The 22369-nt window shown below is 37.7% G+C and overlaps 1 protein-coding gene across 1 annotated transcript; it reads right to left on the reverse strand.

Annotated features, from left to right (window-relative positions):
* Positions 1-6882: 6882 nt before the first annotated feature.
* Positions 6883-21697, reverse strand: LOC124795876 (syntaxin-12-like). Its single transcript, XM_047259958.1, has 5 exons — positions 21592-21697; positions 17670-17918; positions 16988-17112; positions 16513-16668; positions 6883-6933 (listed from the first exon to the last, which is right to left on the reverse strand). The coding sequence occupies exons 1-5, from the start codon at positions 21695-21697 to the stop codon at positions 6883-6885; spliced, it is 687 nt and encodes a 228-aa protein (XP_047115914.1).
* Positions 21698-22369: the final 672 nt, after the last annotated feature.

A 22369-nucleotide genomic window follows, 5' to 3' on the forward strand; every position in this document is an offset into this window, starting at 1 on the left:
TTCTCACACTACTATTTATAGCTGAGTCTGATATCCATCACCCAGTATGAGAGATGCAAGGAACATCATCAAAATGCCTGACTAAATCAACCAAGCAAACCAGCTATTGAGGAGGCAGTACCTTGAATATAATAGTGTAGTGAAATACAATGAGACCAGTATTACTGTGCAGACGCCAAGTTTGTGGGGCAGCATAATTAGGGAGTGTATTGAAATAAAGATGTCAAGAAACCTAATAAACAGGAATGAAGGTATCAATTTAAATAACATGTGATATCTGGCACTAAGTTTAATGAAATCTTACTGACTGTCACATCCACCAGATGTGGAGAATGCTAGCATAATTGCATTTCACAGAATATCAGTGTAGCTGTGAAAAATAAAGAGCATTGAAGGGCCTAGTGGATGTCAAGAATAGAACTGGGCTATATATAATGGCATGAGACCAACAATAGTTCACACTCTGGTTGGAGTCCAGGCAGTGTGTACACATAACAGCAAACCTCACAGTACCTCAAGAGGACAGTTGGGTCAGTCATCAAAATATTGTGCATGACATGAAAACATCAACTCAGGAGAACACTTGGAAGCCCACCCTATATTATATTAAATTCCAGTTCACTTCTAGTGCTGTGATATGTGTGTGTGTGTGTGTGTGTGTGTGTGTGTGTGTGTGTGTGTGTGTGTGTGTGTGTGTTCTTTCTGCTGTCAAACACACTTAAAGTTGCTTTTAATATAGAGTAAACAACAGTCATTAACTCCAGCTTGACAAAGACAGAATGACAGTGTTTCTTAGGATTTACTTTGTTCATTATTCTGATTTTTTTTTTCAGAATTTCACTGATGTAATAGTACTGCCCCCATATCAGTATGCTTTTGGAGATTGTGACTAGAAAAGACCAAAGTACACCAGCTTAAAACATGACTAACATTTTCTCCTAGTTTAATCTGGAACCAATGTTAAAGTGCAATAGGTTTAATGATTTGACTTATGTATCTTTAGTTAATCCCAGAATTAGTTCCTGCATTTTATCAGGGTTATAGAGTAGTTCAGTACAAGAAATCAAATTCATTTCTAGTTATAATTTTTCCTGAATTACCTGATGTAATTATACATTATTGTTCTGCATATTAAGCAGTGTCATATCATCTGTAACATACTGGTGAATTGGCTCCTACATGGGAAGGTAAATCATGAATTGCCATAATGAAAAGAAATTGAGCAAAGCAGAGTCCTGTGGTGCACCAGTCTGAACTTCCTTCAGTGAAGAGAATCTATTTTTAAACAAGACAAACTATATCCTGTTGCTTAAATAGGACTTGATTACAGCTAAAGATAGGTTTTATATGCCTTAAAATTGCAGTTTCCAGTAGAATATTAAAAGGTAAACAATCAAAGGCTTTACTAAGATCACAAAGTACAATCAATACCAGATACTTATGAAATAAGTAGTAATACAGTGCTCACAAAAGGTGGAGCTCTAGGTTCAGGACTCTGTTCAGCACAAATTATTAACTTGTCACACTTAGTTGACCCTCCAGTAGTTTTCAAGACTTGCTCAAAATATGTAAAATTTGAGTACACAGGCATACTAATAAAAGGGTCGGAACTCAACCACACTATGCTCACAGGGTAAGGTTTTCAGTGTGTTCCACTTCATAACTCACATGAGCTTACAAAGACTCATATTATGCAATTTTAACCAAATATGAATATTTGCTGATACCATAAATAGACATTAACGGTCATGAACTAAAAGAACTACATGTAGAATTCCTTGGGTCCACGTGGATAAAAAGTAGAAGTAGGGGCAACCAAATCACAAAGTGTGGCTCTTTTTTTTTTTTTTTTTTTTAAGTAAATATAGTATTAATTCATCAAAAAATGGGAATCAACAATATTGTGTAGAGCATTTCCAGAATGCAGAATCAGATTTTCACTCTGTAGCGAAGTGTGCGCTGATATGAAACTCCCTGGCAGATTAAAACTATAAACCCTACCAAGACTCGAACTCCCCCGTCAAAGGCAAAGGTCCCGAGTTCGAGTCTCAGGCCAGCACACAGTTTTAATCTGCCAGGAAGTTTCGTATAAGTGCACACTCCACTACAGAGTGAAAATCTCGTCCTGAAAACATTCCCCAGGCTGTGGCTAAGCCAAGTCTCCGCAATATCCTTTCTTCCAGGAGTGCTAGTTCTGCAAGGTTTGCAGAAGAGCCTCTGTGAAATTTGGAAGGTAGGAGACAAGTAACTAGCAGAACTGAAGCTGTGAGGATCGGTCACGAGTTGTGCTTGGGTAGCTCATTCGGTAGAGCACTTGCCCGTGAAAGGCAAAGGTCCTGATTTCATGTCAGTTTTAATCTACCAGGAAATTTCATTTCCAGAATGATTCTTACACTTCGCTGTGGATTTTGTGAGTCTACACTGTTTTGTAAATTCTTCACAGATTAAAACTGTGTAACCTACTGTATCGGGACTCAAACCTGGAAGCCTGCTTTTCACAGGCAAGTGCTCTATCGATTGAGCTATCCAAGCACGACTCACAACTCCCCCTCACACCTTCATATCTGCCACTATCACTCTTTTACCTTTCAAACTTCATGGAAGATCTCCTGCATACTTGTGGGATTAGCATTCCGGGGAGGAAGGGCATTGTAGATAAATGACTTAGTCATAGCCTAGAGGATTGTTTCCAGAATGAATCTTTTATTCTGTTACAGAGTATGTAGTGTTTTGAAACTTGCTGGCAGATTAATGTTGTGTACAAGGCCAGGACTTGAACCTCAGTTCTGCCAGGAAATTTCAAATCACTGCACAGTCTGCTGCAGAGTAAATGATTTGTTTTGGGAATAAGGTATGTCACTGTAGTATCCTTCCTTCCAGAAGTGGATAGATGCAAACTGAGCAAGAAATACTGACAGAAGTGAAGCTGTAAGCCAGACCTTAAGTCATGCCTGGATACAGAGCCGGTAAGAGCATTGTTCACAAAAGGCAAGTTTCCAGGTTTGATTCGTGGTCTGGCACATAGCTTTAATCTGTCAGGTATAATGGATCTTTTACATTGGGATACATTTATTTTATTTTTTGTTAGATGTTTTAATTAAATAGCTGAATAAATTGTAATTAGGAATAATTTAACTAAGCAGAGTAGAAAAGATAAAGTCAAAGAGATGTTAATTGGGCGGACATTGTCGTAATGTAACGTTATTGCGTTGTTCGGTTGTTAAAACAAGTTGTTTGTGTTCCGTCCTGCTGTTCGGTCGTGTGCGTATCTGAAAGGAATTAATTCGGGGACTAGAATAAACTTTCACATAGTAGTTACGATTCGATGTTCCGACAAAAGGGGTTAACGTCAGTGTTAATTTGAGTTGTGGGCGGCAGGATTAGTTTTGACAGATACGTGAAAACGGACGTAACGAAAGTTGTTCGCATATCATCCTTGAATGTGACTTTTTATTTAATTAACGATTGCGGTCTCATTAAAAGCTATTATCTCATGATTAGGATCAATCCCTCTTTCCTCCTAGATAGTGATCATTCATTAACATTTACGTCATAAGAAAAAGGATTATTAATAAAAGTGATGTTAAATGACAATTACGTGTTATTCCGTTAGTGTGGAACTGACATAATATTTCTGAAATGACATTGATATATACACTCCTGGAAATTGAAATAAGAACACCGTGAATTCATTGTCCCAGGAAGGGGAAACTTTATTGACACATTCCTGGGGTCAGATACATCACATGATCACACTGACAGAACCACAGGCACATAGACACAGGCAACAGAGCATGCACAATGTCGGCACTAGTACAGTGTATATCCACCTTTCGCAGCAATGCAGGCTGCTATTCTCCCATGGAGACGATCGTAGAGATGCTGGATGTAGTCCTGTGGAACAGCTTGCCATGCCATTTCCACCTGGTGCCTCAGTTGGACCAGCGTTCGTGCTGGATGTGCAGACCGCGTGAGACGACGCTTCATCCAGTCCCAAACATGCTCAATGGGGGACAGATCCGGAGATCTTGCTGGGCAGGGTAGTTGACTTACACCTTCTAGAGCACGTTGGGTGGCACGGGATACATGCGGAAGTGCATTGTCCTGTTGGAACAGCAAGTTCCCTTGCCGGTCTAGGAATGGTAGAATGATGGGTTCGATGACAGTTTGGATGTACCGTGCACTATTCAGTGTCCCCTCGACGATCACCAGTGGTGTACGGCCAGTGTAGGAGATCGCTCCCCACACCATGATGCCGGGTGTTGCCCCTGTGTGCCTCGGTCGTATGCAGTCCTGATTGTGGCGCTCACCTGCACGGCGCCAAACACGCATACGACCATCATTGGCACCAAGGCAGAAGCGACTCTCATCGCTGAAGACGACACGTCTCCATTCGTCCCTCCATTCACGCCTGTCGCGACACCACTGGAGGCGGGCTGCACGATGTTGGGGCGTGAGCGGAAGACGGCCTAACGGTGTGCGGGACCGTAGCCCAGCTTCATGGAGACGGTTGCGAATGGTCCTCGCCGATACCCCAGGAGCAACAGTGTCCCTAATTTGCTGGGAAGTGGCGGTGCGGCCCCCTACGGCACTGCGTAGGATCCTACGGTCTTGGCGTGCATCCGTGCGTCGCTGCGGTCCGGTACCAGGTCGACGGGCACATGCACCTTCCGCCGACCACTGGCGACAACATCGATGTACTGTGGAGACCTCACGCCCCACGTGTTGAGCAATTCGGCAGTACGTCCACCCGGCCTCCCGCATGCCCACTATACGCCCTCGCTCAAAGTCCGTCAACGGCACATACGGTTCACGTCCACGCTGTCGCGGCATGCTACCAGTGTTAAAGACTGCGATGGAGCTCCGTATGCCACGGCAAACTGGCTGACACTGACGGCGGCGGTGCACAAATGCTGCGCAGCTAGCGCCATTCGACGGCCAACACCGCGGTTCCTGGTGTGTCCGCTGTGCCGTGCGTGTGATCATTGCTTGTACAGCCCTCTCGCAGTGTCCGGAGCAAGTATGGTGGGTCTGACACACCGGTGTCAATGTGTTCTTTTTTCCATTTCCAGGAGTGTAATTTGTGTTAAATACTGAACTGAGATAGGAAGTAAATTTAATTAGTGAACATTTGATACTGAGACTATAGAAGCAGAAGCGCTTAAGGTTTCTCTTTAAAATGGCAAAATAGGTACAAACTTTAACTCAATAGTCGACATTATGTATTGCAAAGACATTAGCATTTCATACTTATTTTGACAACGCGCTGTTAATCAAAGGAACGTTGAGTCTCTGTACGAGTAATAAAATTAAATTTAAAAACATAATTAATAACGGCGAACTCCGCTTTAACAAACTGTTTTGCGTGTCGTCATTGGGCAATAGCTGCTTTATTCATCATGTTCTGTAGTTTTAACCATGAAGAAGAATCAACAACATATCAAGTTATATACTCAAAATGAACAGGAGCAGCTAGAAATATTATTTGATTGATAATTAACTGTTATTAAACAACTCTTTATAGTGGCTTGAACTATATTTAAAACAGTTCAATTATCTGGGAAGCCTAACTTTGAAGAAAGTTATTGCATCCTCAGTTCTAAAATAGTCGTAATTTATCTCCTATTGTAAGCATATCATCTACATGACCATAGAGATTTTTATCAAAGAGTAACAATTACTAATGTCACCAAGTAACAGAGGCATGTTTACAATGAACATTGTATGTGTGCTGCAGCTAAAAGAAATCTTAAATCATTGAATCAAGATCACAAAATACTTTGTAGAGGAAGTTTTTGCTCACGTATCCTGAATGCAACAATTTTCTGTTTTGTACATATGAAAACAGATGTAAATGGTTTGTACAGTCATTGTACCCGATTTCTTATGGTATCTTGACCAAAAAATTTACCAATAGTTAAAAAAAAAATCCCCTAAAATAATTCTAACTTAACTTGAAAATTTACCATTATGAATTGAGTCTTAAAGTATGTGTGACAAAGAAAAACTTTATAGAAATTAAAGATTTAGCCATAAAGTACAGCTGGAATTAGATCACAAACAATACGATAGGTTACCTGATTGTACAGGGTAGCTGTAATAAAACTGGCACAGAAAACAGGCAAATTACTCTTTACAGAAGTAGGTGCAAATGTCCATTATTGATAGTGATGCAGTGCTGTCCATTATATATCAGACTGTGAAACACATGTAACAAATCTGTTTTAATAATGTATTCATGTTGTGCTGTACCTCTCCTCTGTGTTCAAATTGTTTGAGACGCCTGACACTTCTTGTTTTCCTAAAGATTAAAGCCACAGATCAAGCAATCTTGAAGTTAATGAGATTTTATAGCTTTTGCTGACTACTCAACAAACATGTAAAGTTGTACATGTAGTGCGTGCTGTTGCTCCATTTTGCTGAATATATCCATTGATTCCTTATTAGGTAAATGCCCATAGCACAAATTTTATTGAAATTAAAAGAATTTTTTTCTCCTAAATGAATAAATTCCAGAAAAAAGTTGTAAATTATGCTCATTCCTTTTTTCTATGATCCTGTTTAAAACTGACATATTGCCCTCAATATTGTAACTCCTGTTAGAACCAGCTTATTTTCTCTCCTAGTTAAAACCAGTGTTTTCCCTATACATTTATGTAGAATTTTGGAGAAAACCTGGTATATTACTAACAAAGGATAGTTCTGTACTTGTTTTCAGGCTCTACAAAAACTAAAATGGCAATGCTCTTGATGTCAGTTATTTATTCTTATTTAGACATGCCAAAAAATTTCTGTAAATTTTGCTTGCACTATGTATATTCCGTGCTTTACAGCATCTGTGTTGTTATCACCTAATTCCCAGAGATTTGTGTTTTTTACTGGTCATTTTTCTGCTTTTTCTGACAATGCTTCAGGAACATGTTTATTCTTGCCCTATATTAAGTGAATTATAACAAGGTTTATATGCAGCTTGGAACACTATTAGTATGATCTTCCTTTTGATTGTTAGCAATGTTGTCTAATGTACCAATGGTTGGGATATGATGCATACGCAGCATAAGTATCTGTTTTATTTACTTCATGTGTCAGTTGTTCACAGTTGTCTCTTGTGGTCCTCTCATACAGGGACCATCAAGGAAATGGCATGAGTTTCAAATAAAATATACACAGTCAGCTTTCCTTACAAAATATTTTATTTGTTACAATACACAGTGTATGTTGGGAATTTCATTTTACATTCATGTTTTAAAGATCACATCACTCACATGTTGCCCATTTATGTTTGTATGTGATTATAGCCAATCTCAAAAACTCTGAGCAGCATCAATTCACATCTGATTTGGAATATGAACAAGTTCCTTTTGGATTGTCATCTTCCAATCTTCAAAGCAGTTCAGCTTGTTACATATACCCAGAACTTGATATACCCCCACAAAAAGGAGTCACATGAGCTTAGATCAGGCAAACAAGAAGGCCAGTGAAAATTATCATATCTGGGGATAGTGGCCTGGAATCTGATCCTGTAAGACAGCCATTGAATTACAAGCTGTGTGTGCAGTTGCACCATCTTGTTGAAACCATACTCTTCACACTGCCCATCTGCAAACTCGAGGTTCTGGAATGGAGAAGGTTTGGAACACCGTAATGTAGTGCTCTGAATTCATGGTCACAGTAATGTTGCTTTCCTCAAAAAAAATATGGCCAATAATGACATTCTTTCCAACTGCACACTATACTGCTACTCTTGGTCTGTGTTGTGGGGACTCGTGTAACATTAGAGTGTTTTCATTACATTGGTACTTACAGTTTCATTTGTTAATGAACTTGTTTAAATGAAAGTAAGCTCCTCGACTCATGTGAAAACTCATGTTTTCATTATTTCTATGAATTCAAGCATGATTTAACAAAAGAAATGGCATTGTTCATAATCATCTTCACTAAGCTGCTGATATACCTGAATTTTGTATGGGAGGTAGTATCAGTATTATAACTGAGCAGTTGGCCTCAGAGAGTGAGCTATGGCTTTCATTTGTCTGTTATGGTGGAAAGCTTAGTTCTGGTGATGTCATGACTTATGGAGCATTGTAAAATTCACTCTCCAGTGCTTTTTCATAAACCATGAATATATGATGCAGACACAATGTGACTTTTGGTCCCATTTTAATATTCTGGTCTGCCGACCTGTTCCACTACTGTGAAAGGCACTGCTAACCTCTTAGCTGCATTAAATAGCTGCTCTTTATCTCTTGCTAATTTTTTGGAATATCATATTAGTTCTAAAGAAACTGATGTTGATATGTTTGTCCAAACAATATATAACCACAGGGATAAAAATCTTAATGTAAGTGGTAATAAATTATCTGTATATTTATATTGGTACAATATGGATAAAAGAGGAGTTGTCACATTAATAAAAGAGGAATATAAATAAAAATGTAGACAAAGTAAATTCTTTATAGAACAGGATATAGAAGCATGTGCTTGTGAATTTATATTAGAAAATGTAATACTTGTGATTGTTACAGCATACAGGTCTCAGTGGTAACAGGAAAATGCGAGGTGCAATTTTGGAGGGATAAGACTTTCCTTCCTTCCAGTAGGAAAAGAGTTTCTGAAACTCTGCCTCCAGGTCATGACGAGGAATGGATGACCTGGAAATCTTTGAAGATGTTGAGATCAGCAGTGGGTAGATCAAGGTTTAATCTGGCACGATGAGGCTACAGCACAGAAAACAATATTAAGTGTGATTGTGGAGAAGTCCAGACTGTCCAGCACATGATTCATAGTTGACTGTGTCCAGCCTCCCATATTGCAGAAGACTCCATCAAGTGACAAAAAATGTATGGGAAGTGGCCAAATTTTGGTGGAAAATGTATGACGCGTGCACCTATGTATGTTTATGACAAAAAATTTTAAAAAAATAGTTAATTGTGCTGTCTGTCTTAGATAAAGAAGGGATTATTAATTTGCAGTGATTTTGATGTGACTTTCTTGAAGGAGTCTGACAGAAAAAATTATCTAGAGGATCTGTTAGTGACTTATAATTTATCGTCATAAATTTCTGTGCCTGAGTTGCTCAAGACAGTAGTACCCTTATAGACAATGCATTCATTCATCATGTGGAATTATGCCATCCTGAGGTAAACAGGGTGTCAGATCATGATGCCTAGTTAATTACATTACACAACTTAGCTGCATGTATGGTTCAGAAACATTTAAAGAAAACAGTGAGGCTGATTAATGACATAACAGAATATTTTAAAGAAAGTTTGAAAAATGCTGGCTATAGTGGACTCTAAATTCACCATGTTTCTGAAAGAGTTTTTTTCCATTTTTTAAAGCAGTTTACGTTAAAAGGAAATTAAATGCAGTACCGAGAAGCTACAAAGAAACCTTGGATCATTGCAGGTGTCAGAGTACCTTCACAATGAAAAATAACCATGTTCAAGATGGCCAGAACAAATAACAACCCTGAAATTCATATTGACAAAAATTGTACAAAAATGCTACGGTATACACATGTTTTCCAAAATTGACAGATCAGACAGTAAAATCAAATCAAATTGGAATGTTATTAAAAGAGAGAGAAGGAAAGAACCATGAAGATAACTTCATTTCTGTTAAGGAGAATGGAAGCTCTGTAAAAGACATTCATCTGTAGCAGATATATTTAATAATTACTTTGTAAAACTAGATAAGAATATGTTCCAAATACTTCAGAAGAAAAAGCAAAACTATACACCAAAGAAGCAATTCAGAGGATATTTAGTGAAATAAAAATTGATCACATGTCCCCATCTGAAATAAAGAAGATCATTATGACTCTAAAAAGTAAAAGTTAATATGGGGAGGATAATACCTCCAATAAGACATTAAAAAGTTGTGTTCCTGTAATATTCTTATGTAATGCATCATTAACTCAGTGTGTTTTCCAAGACAGGTTAAAATTTGTCATTGTTAGGCGTTTCTATAAGAAAGGTGACTCTACAGACATCAATAACTGCCATCCAGTGTTGCCCCCTTCACCATTTCCTAAAATTTTGGGATGTTTTGTCACTCATCTATGTAGTAATGAGATTCTTAGCCAATTCTAGTTTGGATTTTGAAAGGGCCACTGCTTTGAGATAACTATTTATAAGTTTACTGATCACACAATAAAATCTTTAATGTGCAGTCAATCCCACCGCACATAAGTGCACAAGCACACATTCAGATTCTGAGGAGTCTGCAATGCCACGCAGAGGAATTGGAGCATCTTGGAACCTCAAACAAAATGAAATACAGGAAAGCAAACCACATAGAAACTTTTAATGCAAATTCACTTTTGAAAGTGGGGAAACTTAAGACTCTAATGGACACATTAAATGAACATAAAATCATCATTACAGCTGTGCAAGAGGCCAGGTTCTTGGATGAGGACAGCTTTGAATCAGGAGGATTCAGGATACTTAAGGGGAAGACGGGGACAAGAGTTACGAAAAATGTTCCCCACCCTGGGTCAGGTTTCGTAATTGACAAGAAAGTATTAGGCTCCATTATATGCTGTGAGTCTGCCTCTGAAAGGCTATCCACACTCACGTTTAAATCGACCAACAGAGTATATACCATTGCAAATGTTCACGCCCCTATAAACATTAACAACAAAAAGAATAAGGAGAAGGTGGAACTATTTTGGGACAAACTAGATGACACAATGCAAAAGATCCCCAAAAAGCATAGTGTCATCCTTCTCGATGATTTAAATGCCCAAATGGAGAGAGAGAGAGAGAAAAGGTTCAGGTTTATAGTGGGAAGATACTTGGCACATAACAGGATGAACCAAAATGGTATCATGCTCATCAAATTATGCCAGGTGCACAGTTTGGTCCTGAAGTCAACTAGCCTTAAGAAATTGCCAAGAAAGCAGAAGACATGGATTTCACCTAATCCTCTCCTGGGAGAATTTCAGTTAGATCACATAGTGATAAAGTGGAAATTTGATAAGGAAATCCAAAATGTTAGGGTTCTCAGAGGGGCCAACATCAACTCTGACCACTACCTATCTAAAGTGAAACTGAAGATCATCCCAAGAGTAACTCCCATAGGAAAATCCTTGCATGAAGGAGATCTGATCCAGAGAAAATAAAGGAGAAGGAGGAGGAATGGGGCAAGTTAGCCAGTGACCTAGAAGACCAGGACTGGAAGCAGATGGAGAAGAGTCCTATAACCAAGGCAGAGCAGCTTGGTCCTGTTCCCAGGATGAAGCAGCACAGGTGGTGGAATAATGAGTGTGATAGACTACTTGATCTGAGGAAGAAGGCATCGCACATCTGGCAAACCAAAAAGAATGAGAGTGCCTGGCAGCACTTTGTGGAAACTAGGAAGATGGTGTTCAAGGAGATCAAGAAAGTTAAGAAGGCGCAAGAAGACCAACTGCTCAGGATGATAAATGATTCTAAGAACAACATGAGAAACTATTATCAGATCTTCAGGGAGAAGCTAAACAGATATGACCCCCAAATCTCCAACTTCAGGACAAAAAAGGGAACATGGCATATAGTAATAGGGGCAACTGTAAGATACTAGTAGAATACTTCAAGGAACTTCTAAACTGCGAGGAACCACACCAAAAAATGGCGTTTGATGGTGGACCGAAGTCATCCCCCAACCCAGACTCTAAACCCCCATCTGTAAATGAGATCCAGGCAATACTAATGCATATGGAAAATTTCAAGGCATCAGAGAAAAATCAGATAACACCCGAATTATGGAAGTATCCTAACAAAAATGCAATTGTTTTATTCCAGAAACTTTTTGAGGAGATATGGAAGAAAGAAATCATGCCATAGGAATGAAAAATGGCCCTGATACACCCTCTTCACAAAAAACGTCCCAAATCTGATTCCAACAACTATAGAGGGATTTCCCTGGTGGATGTGACTTACAAGATATTGTCCAGAGCTTTACTAGAAAGAGCAGAATCTCAGTTGGATTGCCAAATTGGGGAGTTCAAAAAATGCTTAAATGTGTGTGAATTCCTAAGAGACCAAAAGGGTGAGGTCTTCAGTCCATTGACTTACACACTACTTAAACTAACTTATGCTAAGAACAACATACACAACCATGCCCAAGGGAGGACTGAGGGACTGTGCAATCCGCGACCTGACACTTCAAACCGCATGGGCACTCCACTCAGCCCAAATTGGGGAGTATCAAATAAGGTTTAGGAAAGGAAGATCCTGCCCTGAACAGATCTTAAACCTTGCATTTTAGCATATCAGAAGCAGAGGACAAAACCATATTTGTGACTTTTGTAGACTTCCAAAAAGCTTACGATTCCATAGACAGAGAGTCATTGTTCAATATTTTGGAGGAGTTTAGCTTGTACAGAAAATCTCTAAACATCATCAAGGAGACGCTCACAAATACATCCTCTAAAGTCAGATTCATGAGTGAAATATCGGAACCTTTTAAGATCAGAACAGGGGTCCAACAAGGGGATGGTCTCTCACCCCTACTGTTTAACTGTGCACTCAAAAAAGTGGTGAGGGAATGGAATGCAAGAACAAGAGCGAGAATAAGACTTGGAAAAAAACACAAAGGAGTCATGATTAAGTATTTGGCGTTTGCTGAATGACATGGCACTGTTCACGGAAACGAAGCTAAAGAACAAATCGCCGAGTTGCAAGATCAGACAGGGAAGATAGGACTTAAGATTTCTTAAGAAAAAATGAAAATTATGACAAATATAATAAATACTTCTAAGAGAATTAAAGTAGGAGCTCAAAAAATAAAGGTGGTTAGGAGTTTCAGGTACCTAGGGGAATGGATTGAATGGAACAACCTAGAAGGGAAAGCTGTGGAAGCAAGAAGGACCAAAATAGAACTAGCTTTCCAGAAAACCAAAAACACATACAATAAGAAAGCCCTCTCCTGGAACACCAAAATAAGTCATTATAACACTGTAATTAAGCTGGAAGCACTGTATGCAGCAGACACACTAGTCATGGGGAGGAAAGGGCAAATGAAGAAATTGGAAATCAAGGAGAGAAGATCGTGGGTCCCAAATTCGAAAACAACAAACAAGTTTTCTATAGAAATGAAGCCCTCTATGTAAAGTCAGAGAGACTCTCAGAAACTATGAGAAAAAGGAGGATTGATTTCAATGGACACATACTCCAAATGAATCCTGACAGACTAACTAAACAAATCTTTGACTTCTTTTACAAAAAAAGACTAAACCCAGTTGGTTTAAGGAAGTGGAAAAGGATTTGAGAAAACTCCAGATTACCGAAGTCATGTTAAAGAATGGTACAGCCAAGACTGTGACCAAAGACAAAACTAAGAGGTTCCAAGTTAAGATCAACACCAGGAAACCAATTCACATAGCAGAAGAGGAAAGAAAGAAGAGATCAGATAGAATGAAGAACTATTGGGAGAAAAAGAGAGCACAAGCATCAAGAAGTGATTGATCTGATGTACCATAAAGATGGGCGATTTGAAGTGAAAAAAAATCTTTAAATGATAAAATATCACCAAGATTTATCAAAGGCATTTCATTGTGTCAAGTATGATATTCTATTAGAGAAGTTAATGTTTTATAGAATATGTAGTTCATTACATGCTTGGTTTAGTTCTTATTTTTTAAAAATAAATGGTGATAGTTGCCCTAAGTTGTTTGAGTAATATGTAGAGGGGTGCCACATCATCTGCATATAATGAAGGATTCAAGGAACATCATGTTGATTAAGCTGGAAAAACCAAGCAAACAGAAAAAGAGGTATAGGCCAATCACATTGCTCAGCACCATCTACAAGTTTCGCAAAAGACCCCTATACAACCGATTGAGCCCAAAAATATGTGAATCAATCCCAGATGAGCAAACAGGATTTTCATCTGCTAGAAGCTGCATAGACTGGATACTCTCTCTGACAACTCATATAGAGGCAGATTATTAAAAAAATGCCAAAGAAACCTTCAACAGCTTTCATTGATTGAAATCAGCTTGTGACACTATCTGGAGACATGGGCTGTTGTACAAACAAAATAAACTAAAGTGGTTTATTCCATGCAGCCATACTATCTGTCTCATTGATAATATGCTTGCAGTGAGAACTTTTAAAGTGATTTCTGGAGAAAGGATTATCACCACAAGAAGATTCAATAGCAGGTTGCCACAGGGTTCAGTCCTTGCCCTACTCTTCTTCAGTCATTATATTTCCAATGTGCCAAACATACAGTCTGCAAAATCTGGCTACACAGATGACTGGACCAGCAACACAATATGAATCATTCAAGGCCACCAAAGACTCTTCAGCTCCAACTTAAAGCTGCTGAGTAATACTCCAACTAATGAGACTGCAGTTGAACCCAACTAAGACAGAAGTATCGTGCTTCTGCCTTTGTAACTGCTCAGCAAGAAGAGAGCTTAGTGTCAATTTTGAAGGAAATGTCTCGGTACAACACAATGGGTAGGACATGCTATTACATGGTGTGCCTGAACAAGACTGGAAATGAAAGATTATCCATAAACCATACAGCACCTCCTGAGGCTCCAAGGCAAATACATTTCATACACCATCACTTAGGCTCATCTATTGAGTGGTGGAATACAGTGCTTCTGTATGTATCAATAGCTCAGATACGAACAAGATTGATGTGATGCTAAACAACAGTATGTTCACTATCAGCAGTACAATAAAAGCCACTCCTATTGCATAGCTACCAGCCTTGAACCATATACTACCATCACAGATGCCCTGCTTAAAGAGTGTCACAAAATTAACAATAACCCTCAGTTAACCATGTTTAAGTTCATAGCTGACCTGGATCCCAGGAGACTTATACAAGAATACTAGCACTAGTCAGTGCTAAAGAACTGATAAACTCCAACTGTGACATCCACAATGCATGCAAACCATACTGGCAAGAGCACGGCCCACCAGAATTTCAAGGTTTCATGATCACATCTCCTGCCTTCAGTCAATCACACTAAACTGCATACACTCTGACCATGGCAGAAGAACCAACACTCTCCATAAGTGGGGAAAGATACCATTTCTAAAATGTAACTGCTTAGTCAAAAAGCAAACAACCTGACACAAAGGGGAAAGGTGTCCAAATCAAGCCTACAAGAGACCCTTCACTGACTTCCTTGCAGCGACAGTTGCGGCGATTAAGTATATCCAATGCTTAATTTATAATGGAGTTTGTTACACAGTATGCATATGTGCATATGAACTACATTAACTTCATTGTTATATGAGTGTATATACACATCACAATGTGTGCCATATAACAAATAAATAAATTTAAAGGCATCAACAGAGAAATTAGCAACTGATGTTTCTGTGAGTTATTGACCAGTTTTGCACAAATGAGCTACCTAGACAGAGAGGAGAGGAGCAGGAAGAGATGGACAAAGATGGGGGGAGGGCAGGATGGACAGAAGGAAGAGAGGAGGTGGGGGAGAAGATTAGAATGTATATACAATTTCCACTCATATTTAGGAATTACGAAGCATTGTTGGGTTCACTAATCTGCATAAATAAAAATATAAATGTTCATTTGTTCGAAATCTTTAATCAGTAAAGTTCTTCACCAAGTGCTTTGAAACTTGGTGCAATGTTGCATTTGAATATGCATGTGTTTTTTTATACCTATTAGAGGGCAATCTTTTGAACAAAAATATAAATATACATATACAGGGTGTCTCTCATAAGAGCCATCAGGAGCATTTTCTCTGCTGTTTTGGGAGATATTTGCAAAATGTAGCTGGTGTCAGCCACAAACGTACTAATCAACGCATGTTTCGTGTGATGTTCAGCATTGACAGAATGAGTTGGTTTGTTTCTAGTTTCAAACAAAGTGATTTTTAACCCATTAGCGGTGGAATTAATTTTTTCTTGATTTAAAAAAAAAATTGTGTTATTATTTCTGTAAAAGGCATAAATTACACAACATAATAAATCAAATCAAATCAAAACAGAGTTGTTTTGTCTGCTTGTGTCTGTATATGTGCGGATGGATATGTGTGTGTGTGTGCGCGTGCGAGTGTATACCTGTCCTTTTATCCCCCTAAGGTAAGCCTTTCCGCTCCTGGGATCGGAGTGACTCCTTACCCTCTCCCTTAAAACCCACTTCCTTTTGTCTTTCCCTCTCCTTCCCTCTTTCCTGATGAAGCAACCGTGGGTTGCGAAAGCTTGCATTTTGTGTGTGTGTTTGTGTTTGTTAGTGTCTCTATCAACATACCAATGCTTTTGTTTGGTAAGTTACATCATCTTTGTTTTTAGATAACTTTATTGTAACTTTTTTAGTGTGTCATTCTTAGATTAGATTAGTTTTTCGTTCCATAGATCCGTGCTGAGGAGATCCTCGTGGATGTGGAACATGTCAATTTTTTTTTTAAGCTGAAATAACAATATTAATAGTAAGAATATATACAATACATCATTTGTTTCTATTCTCACTCACCTATTGTGCAACAAACAGTATAAAATTGCAAGAAATATGTTGACTTAAGTATGTAGATACCTTGTGAATGGCTGCTTGCTGTAACTGTTCTGTTCCTTCAATAACACGTATGGTGGTTTCTTCCACATTGGCTTCAATGTTGTCAACATTCTCACTTTGTTCATTAATCAATGAGGAAATTTCTCTCATAAGTTGATTGATGACCAGTATGTCTTCCTGTAATAACAGTATCTCTAATACAAACTTTGTGTTCATGAAATACAGGTCTGCTTATCAGTTGTTAGCAGATCAAGAGATGTACAAAGTGTGTAAGGAATCACAAATTTGCAGAACCTGGCGCTTTTCTGTATGGAAAAAATATGACTTTCTAAAAGTTTAGATTCAGAAATTAAACCCACTATTGTAGTTTGTCTCATTCACAGTAGTGCAAGAAAGGTGCAAATTATGAAAAGCAATGCCAGTGACCACCAAAAATTCTGTGTTACCTTCAGCACACTCACAAACTGAAAATTGCACCATTTTTGTGTATGTGTACCTGTAGTTTTTGAACTTCTTGTTCTTGTTCCTCTACAAAATGGAGTTTCAGTTCCCATTCCTGCAATCGGATCTGTTCATCTTCCACATCATTTTCATGTTCTAATCTTGGTTCTGAGTATTGTCCTATAACACAAATAATAATAAAGTTCAATCATGCTATCTATGCCTCTATGCAAAAAAAATATCATATTCATGTACGATTCACAGCATGGCTTACACAAATTTTCTGAAGAAATTACCAATACAGTGCATCTAAACAAATTCTATTAATGCGGGGTAATGCTAATGTATTATATAAATTTTGTTGTTTTTGATCCAACTGCTTCACTAATCTATGAATGAAATGCATAGTAATATAATTTTACTTAAATATTACAGACTCCTACATAGTCGATTATAATTGGCTGCATCCATCATGTTGTTTTGATGTTGGTTTAAATTAGTAATTTCCTTGTGTTAACCTTTGACCACATTAATAGTGCTGTTATTGAAAACTAACTTGTTGATTTCAGACAAAAATCACACATGAATGAATATAATAGCAGAATATCTAAAACACTGTAAGTGTAATGATTTTTTTTTAGATATGAAGGCAGTTTTCAATAAATTAAGTAATTTGTAAAAAAAAAGAAAAAAAAAAGAATAGAAAAGAAAAGAAAAAAGAAGAAGAATCTGCAAACCTTCTGTATCTGAGCCTGATGTAATTTGGTTCTTTTTCTTTTCTCTTATAATTTTCTGTGTATTATGGAATTCATTGCATATCACCATAAATTCATCTGACAGCCGCTTCAACTGCAGTTTCCATTTTCTCTGGAAATTAAAGTTAATCATATTGTACAAGCTTCGATTAAAAAACTTATACCACAGAAGTTCTTGTAAACTAACATGAAGAATAGACTTCAGGCTGTCTAAAGATGAAATGTATGAAACTACAAATAAATGAAAACAAAGAAAATATCATTTCATGAGTCAGGTTAGGAAAGCAAAAATTTATATGATTAATCACAAGAAGGGGAATGAAACAACACAGATAAAATTCCATGTTGTTGAGCACCGTAGCAGCAACAGCAATACAAGTGAGAGAAATTAATAAAATTTCAAAAGTAAAAGTTCTGTTGTGATAGCTATACATTTTAAGATACTATCAATGGATGCAATTTTCATGTAATATAAGTAATGATATTGGGCTATAATAATTGTGATTGCAGTATGAACTTTGAGTGAGGGAAACTCTAAGAAGAGTTATGTAACATGTTCTTTAATCTTAATACTACGATTTTTGAGCATCAGATGTCATGATATCTTTGGGAATAAAAACAATGGGCATGTCAGCACAACGTTATGCTATATGTTCATTGTTACTCCCTGTAATTATCAGTCAAAAAGCTGTTGTAGTGTTGAAATAATAAGATTATTTTTTTCTGCTGAGTGAAGCAGTAATAAGCATGCCTCTGATGTGATAGGACATATTTTTGTATTTTGGGCGAACAATGTAATTTCGGCTTTGTTAATGTGAAAATTCAAAAGACTGTATGATATTCAGAAATGTGACAAAATAGATTAACATAACAACAAAAGTTCTGTAAGGAAAATCTTCTTATTTATTTAGACCAATTCAACCATGATGACATAAAATATGAGAATTTCAGCTTCAAGAATCAGACTCATAGGCAAGAAGAACTGGAGCCAGCTCTACACAAAAAGCTAAGTAAACTACAAAGTTTATTGTTATCTTTGCTCCTACCAAATTTTTCATAAAAGACTTTGCTTACTATGGACAATAACTGGATATAGGAAGGTGGGAGGGATTACAAAGTACACATTTAAAAAAAGGACAAGCAAGTAATAGAAACTTAATCTCCCCACTTTATTAACAACAAACTATCACTGTACCACATATGCCATTTGAATGTAACTAAGTGAATGAGAAAGAAAGTAACTACTTTCACAAAAGCTGCTGCTTATAAGACTCCTGCCACACTGCCTTACTTCAATGATAATTACCCCTCTCCATCTTGATAATGGATTGTTTCATCACTAGTATTATTTAATGATCAGTTGGGTGAAGTGCATTAAGCACAATGGATTGAGATACCACTATTAATTTATTATTGCTTTTTTGAGAGATTTTACTGAAACAAAGTAATGAAATCATGCCATGAGCTTCAAATAAAACTTCAGGTTTCATGAGTCTTTCAGTCTTGGTTGGAATTCCCTAAGTGTGAATTACTGTTTAATAATTTTCCAACATGCAACCTTAAAATTAAGTACACTGCTTGGCTTTCTATGACCAGGAGTTTGCAACCAGCCCCACCTGAAGACTCCACATTAATGTCTACCATGCTGGTGTGTGCTCAAAAACAAGCAGCTACAAAACTCACTGTCGAACCCAGAGATGCTTGACCAACCAGTGTTGCATCTCCAGGAGGTTGTATTTATTCTCATATAAATCAAGATGCAGCAACAGTAACCTCACATACTTCCACAGGTAATTTAATAGCTGCTGCTTATCTCTTGCTTATAGAATATAGATCAATATTTTTTTGATTGCAGTGGTATTTAAAAAAACAGTTACCTATAGCTATCAGAACTTAATAAGCTTTGAATCTAGATATTCAGGTAATCTGTGAAAAAGACTGCCTGAAGATGTATGTTTTTAATTTACTTTTGAATGGCTTAGGATTAATGTTAGAAGGGAACTTGTTGAATATCTTTGCACCAGAGTGCATAACTCCGTTCTGAACCCTGGACAAGAAGGGAAAGTCTATCTTGTTGTGCAACTGTGCAGATCACAGTACAGCTGAAACTGATTGTTGTTGTCAGCAACGAAATTCATTAAGGAAAAATGTGCCAAGAAGTGACTGTAGGAATTCCAGAATTCTTAAAATAAGTCTGCAGGATGTGTAGTTATCTACTGTTATCTACTCTTTCCCTGCACAGGTCACACAAATATTCAAGAAAGGTAGTAGGAGTAATCCACTTAATTACATACCTATATCATTAATGTCAATATGCAGCAGGATTCTGGAACATATATTGTGTTCGAACATTATGAATTACCTCTAAGAAAACGGTCTATTGACACACAGTCAACATGGGTTTAGAAAACATCGTTCTTGTGAAACATGACTAGCTCTTTATTTGCATGAAGTGTTGAGTGCCATTGACAAGGGATTTCAGATTGATTCCCTATTTCTGGATTTATCATCACTCTTACATGATTATCACACCATTATCTTAACATTGTTTCTATCTGAGTGACAGTACCATGATGTAAACAAATGATACTTGAATTCAAAGACTGAGCATTTTACACAGCTTTGAGAAAGTTTTCTTTATCTTTTATAATTGTTCTGACTATTGAGTCTGATGGATCAAACTTCTTTGCCAATTCACAAATTTTTTTCTTGTGTCTAGCTCTTTGATAATATTAAGTTTACTTTACAAAGGTAATGAATCAGTTCTGCTTTGTTTGGTTGACATAGTTAGAATCTCTGTATATAAATGACCACACATGAAACATGTCTGAAATTCTTGTAAGTTGAACATCATGTGGGCATAGAGGTGCATGACAATCAAACCGATGAATCACATAACTCTCGATTTGTGTAAATTGGGGTAGTATAAGTCAGGACATTACTGTATTTGGTAGTGCTGATAACAACATTATCCTAACTTTCAGGTTTGTTAAATCCTTCCTCAGGGAAGAGCAAGACAGATATGTTGCTGAAGGTAACGAAGGATAGACAGGCCTCTCAGACTGCAGTTTGAGAGTGGCCCACCTGTTTTAAGGACAAGGGGAAACAATTGAAGTGAGGACCTCTGTCAAGTTTGCAACCACCATTTGATCTTCTGATTGGACTGGGTGTAAAGAATCGGGTTGTTCAATGTTTTTCTCTTGCACACACATTTCTGTAAGCTCATCAACTGTCAGCTCCTGACTGTGTGAATCCAGTAGTTGTGGAATGTCATCATTATCCATCTCTAAATTTAACCGTCTGGTAAGACTGACCACTTCTTCAGTCACATTATCAATTTGATCAGGATCTAGTGCTGATTTCCCCTGGGTTTCAGTGGTGAAAAAAATGGACATTTTTTTCCAGATACCATTTAAAGTTTTTTGTAGAATTTCACTCCAAGGTTGTCGAATAATTCTCACAGCATTTAAAACACTGAATTACTTCCAAAATTCTTTAACATAGAAAGTGTTGTTTTGCCTCATAGCTTTATGTAGATGTGCAAGTGATCATTTCATGTAGTAAGCTTTAAACATTTTAATGACTGCCTGTACAGTGGTTGAAGCAAGCAGGTTGTATTCATTAGCAAACATACAGCTATCACATGTGGGCTGAAATTAATTGGAGTAACAGGAGGATGAATTTGTGTGTTGTGAACTAATAGCATCACTTTAAATGTGATTTGTTTTAATTGGCAATAACATTCGACTTCAAGTATGAAGTGACGACCACCGGTCCTCAGAAAGGGAAGTTGGCACACAAGCTTTAGTATTCGACTGGCTAATCACAAGCAACCCAGCTTTAGATGTATTTTTTAAAGCTCTTTGATTTTATAAGCAATAAAATAAGAAAAGTTTTGATTTACAGTCACCACCTGCATTCACACCAACCACCACTGTCAACTGATTTTTGGTGGCTTTAATACCTAGAAATGTTTCCTCCTCAAACATGATAAAAGGCCTTTTAGGCATCTTCTTCCAGTTTCATCTACCCTGAATATGGTTTGGCTGGTATAGCCACCTTCTTCTATCATTGCCTTCAGTTATTTTAGATAGGGTAACATGGTCGCTTTATCAACACTTGCTGCCTGTCCACTTTCTATGATGCTGTTCCAATTACAATGACTTTTGAATCAGCTAAACCAGCCATTACTAGCTTTAAACATTTCATTCTTAGCTACCTCCCCATCTTATTTCTTCAACTTCTCAAGAATCATCTTAGCTCAACAGCACACCCTGTTCTGAGGAAGAAGAGGATAGTGGAAGGCGAAAACTTACTAAAATTGGTGAGAAATCCCAAGGATCAAAGTAGAGAATAACTAATCATTAATAAATGTATGTATATTACTGTGGGTAGCAGGTCTGAGGGCGGATAAGTGTAAAGAAGGGGGATGGCAGATGTGACTGAATTAGGTGGATTTAATGGGTGCGAACAGGGATAGAATGGAGAAAGTGTGGGGGGTGGGGAGGGGTTCGTAGGTAGAGATGTAAGATCATGTGGCACCAGAAAAGTGCGGGAGATAACACACAAAAATATGGGAACTGGCACAGGGAGAGTGATCAGTTTGAAGGTATAGGCTTAATTATATTGGTGGTAGTAATGTGGGACATAAGATGCTGCATAAACAATCAGCATGGTCTTCA

The sequence above is a fragment of the Schistocerca piceifrons genome, chromosome 4, assembly GCF_021461385.2.
Source record: "Schistocerca piceifrons isolate TAMUIC-IGC-003096 chromosome 4, iqSchPice1.1, whole genome shotgun sequence".
Classification (NCBI taxonomy): Eukaryota; Metazoa; Arthropoda; class Insecta; order Orthoptera; family Acrididae; genus Schistocerca; species Schistocerca piceifrons.

Coding starts and splice junctions, on each gene's coding strand:
- LOC124795876 (XM_047259958.1), bottom strand. CDS start 21,697: ATGCCTAAAAGGCCTTTTATCATGTTTGAGGAGGAAACATTTCTAGGT. Junction 17,919..21,591: donor TGTGAATGCAGGTGGTGACT/GTAAATCAAAAC, acceptor ATTTATTTGTAG/TTTCATACATTTCATCTTTA. Junction 16,669..16,987: donor AAGAAGTTCAAAAACTACAG/GTACACATACAC, acceptor CTGTTATTACAG/GAAGACATACTGGTCATCAA.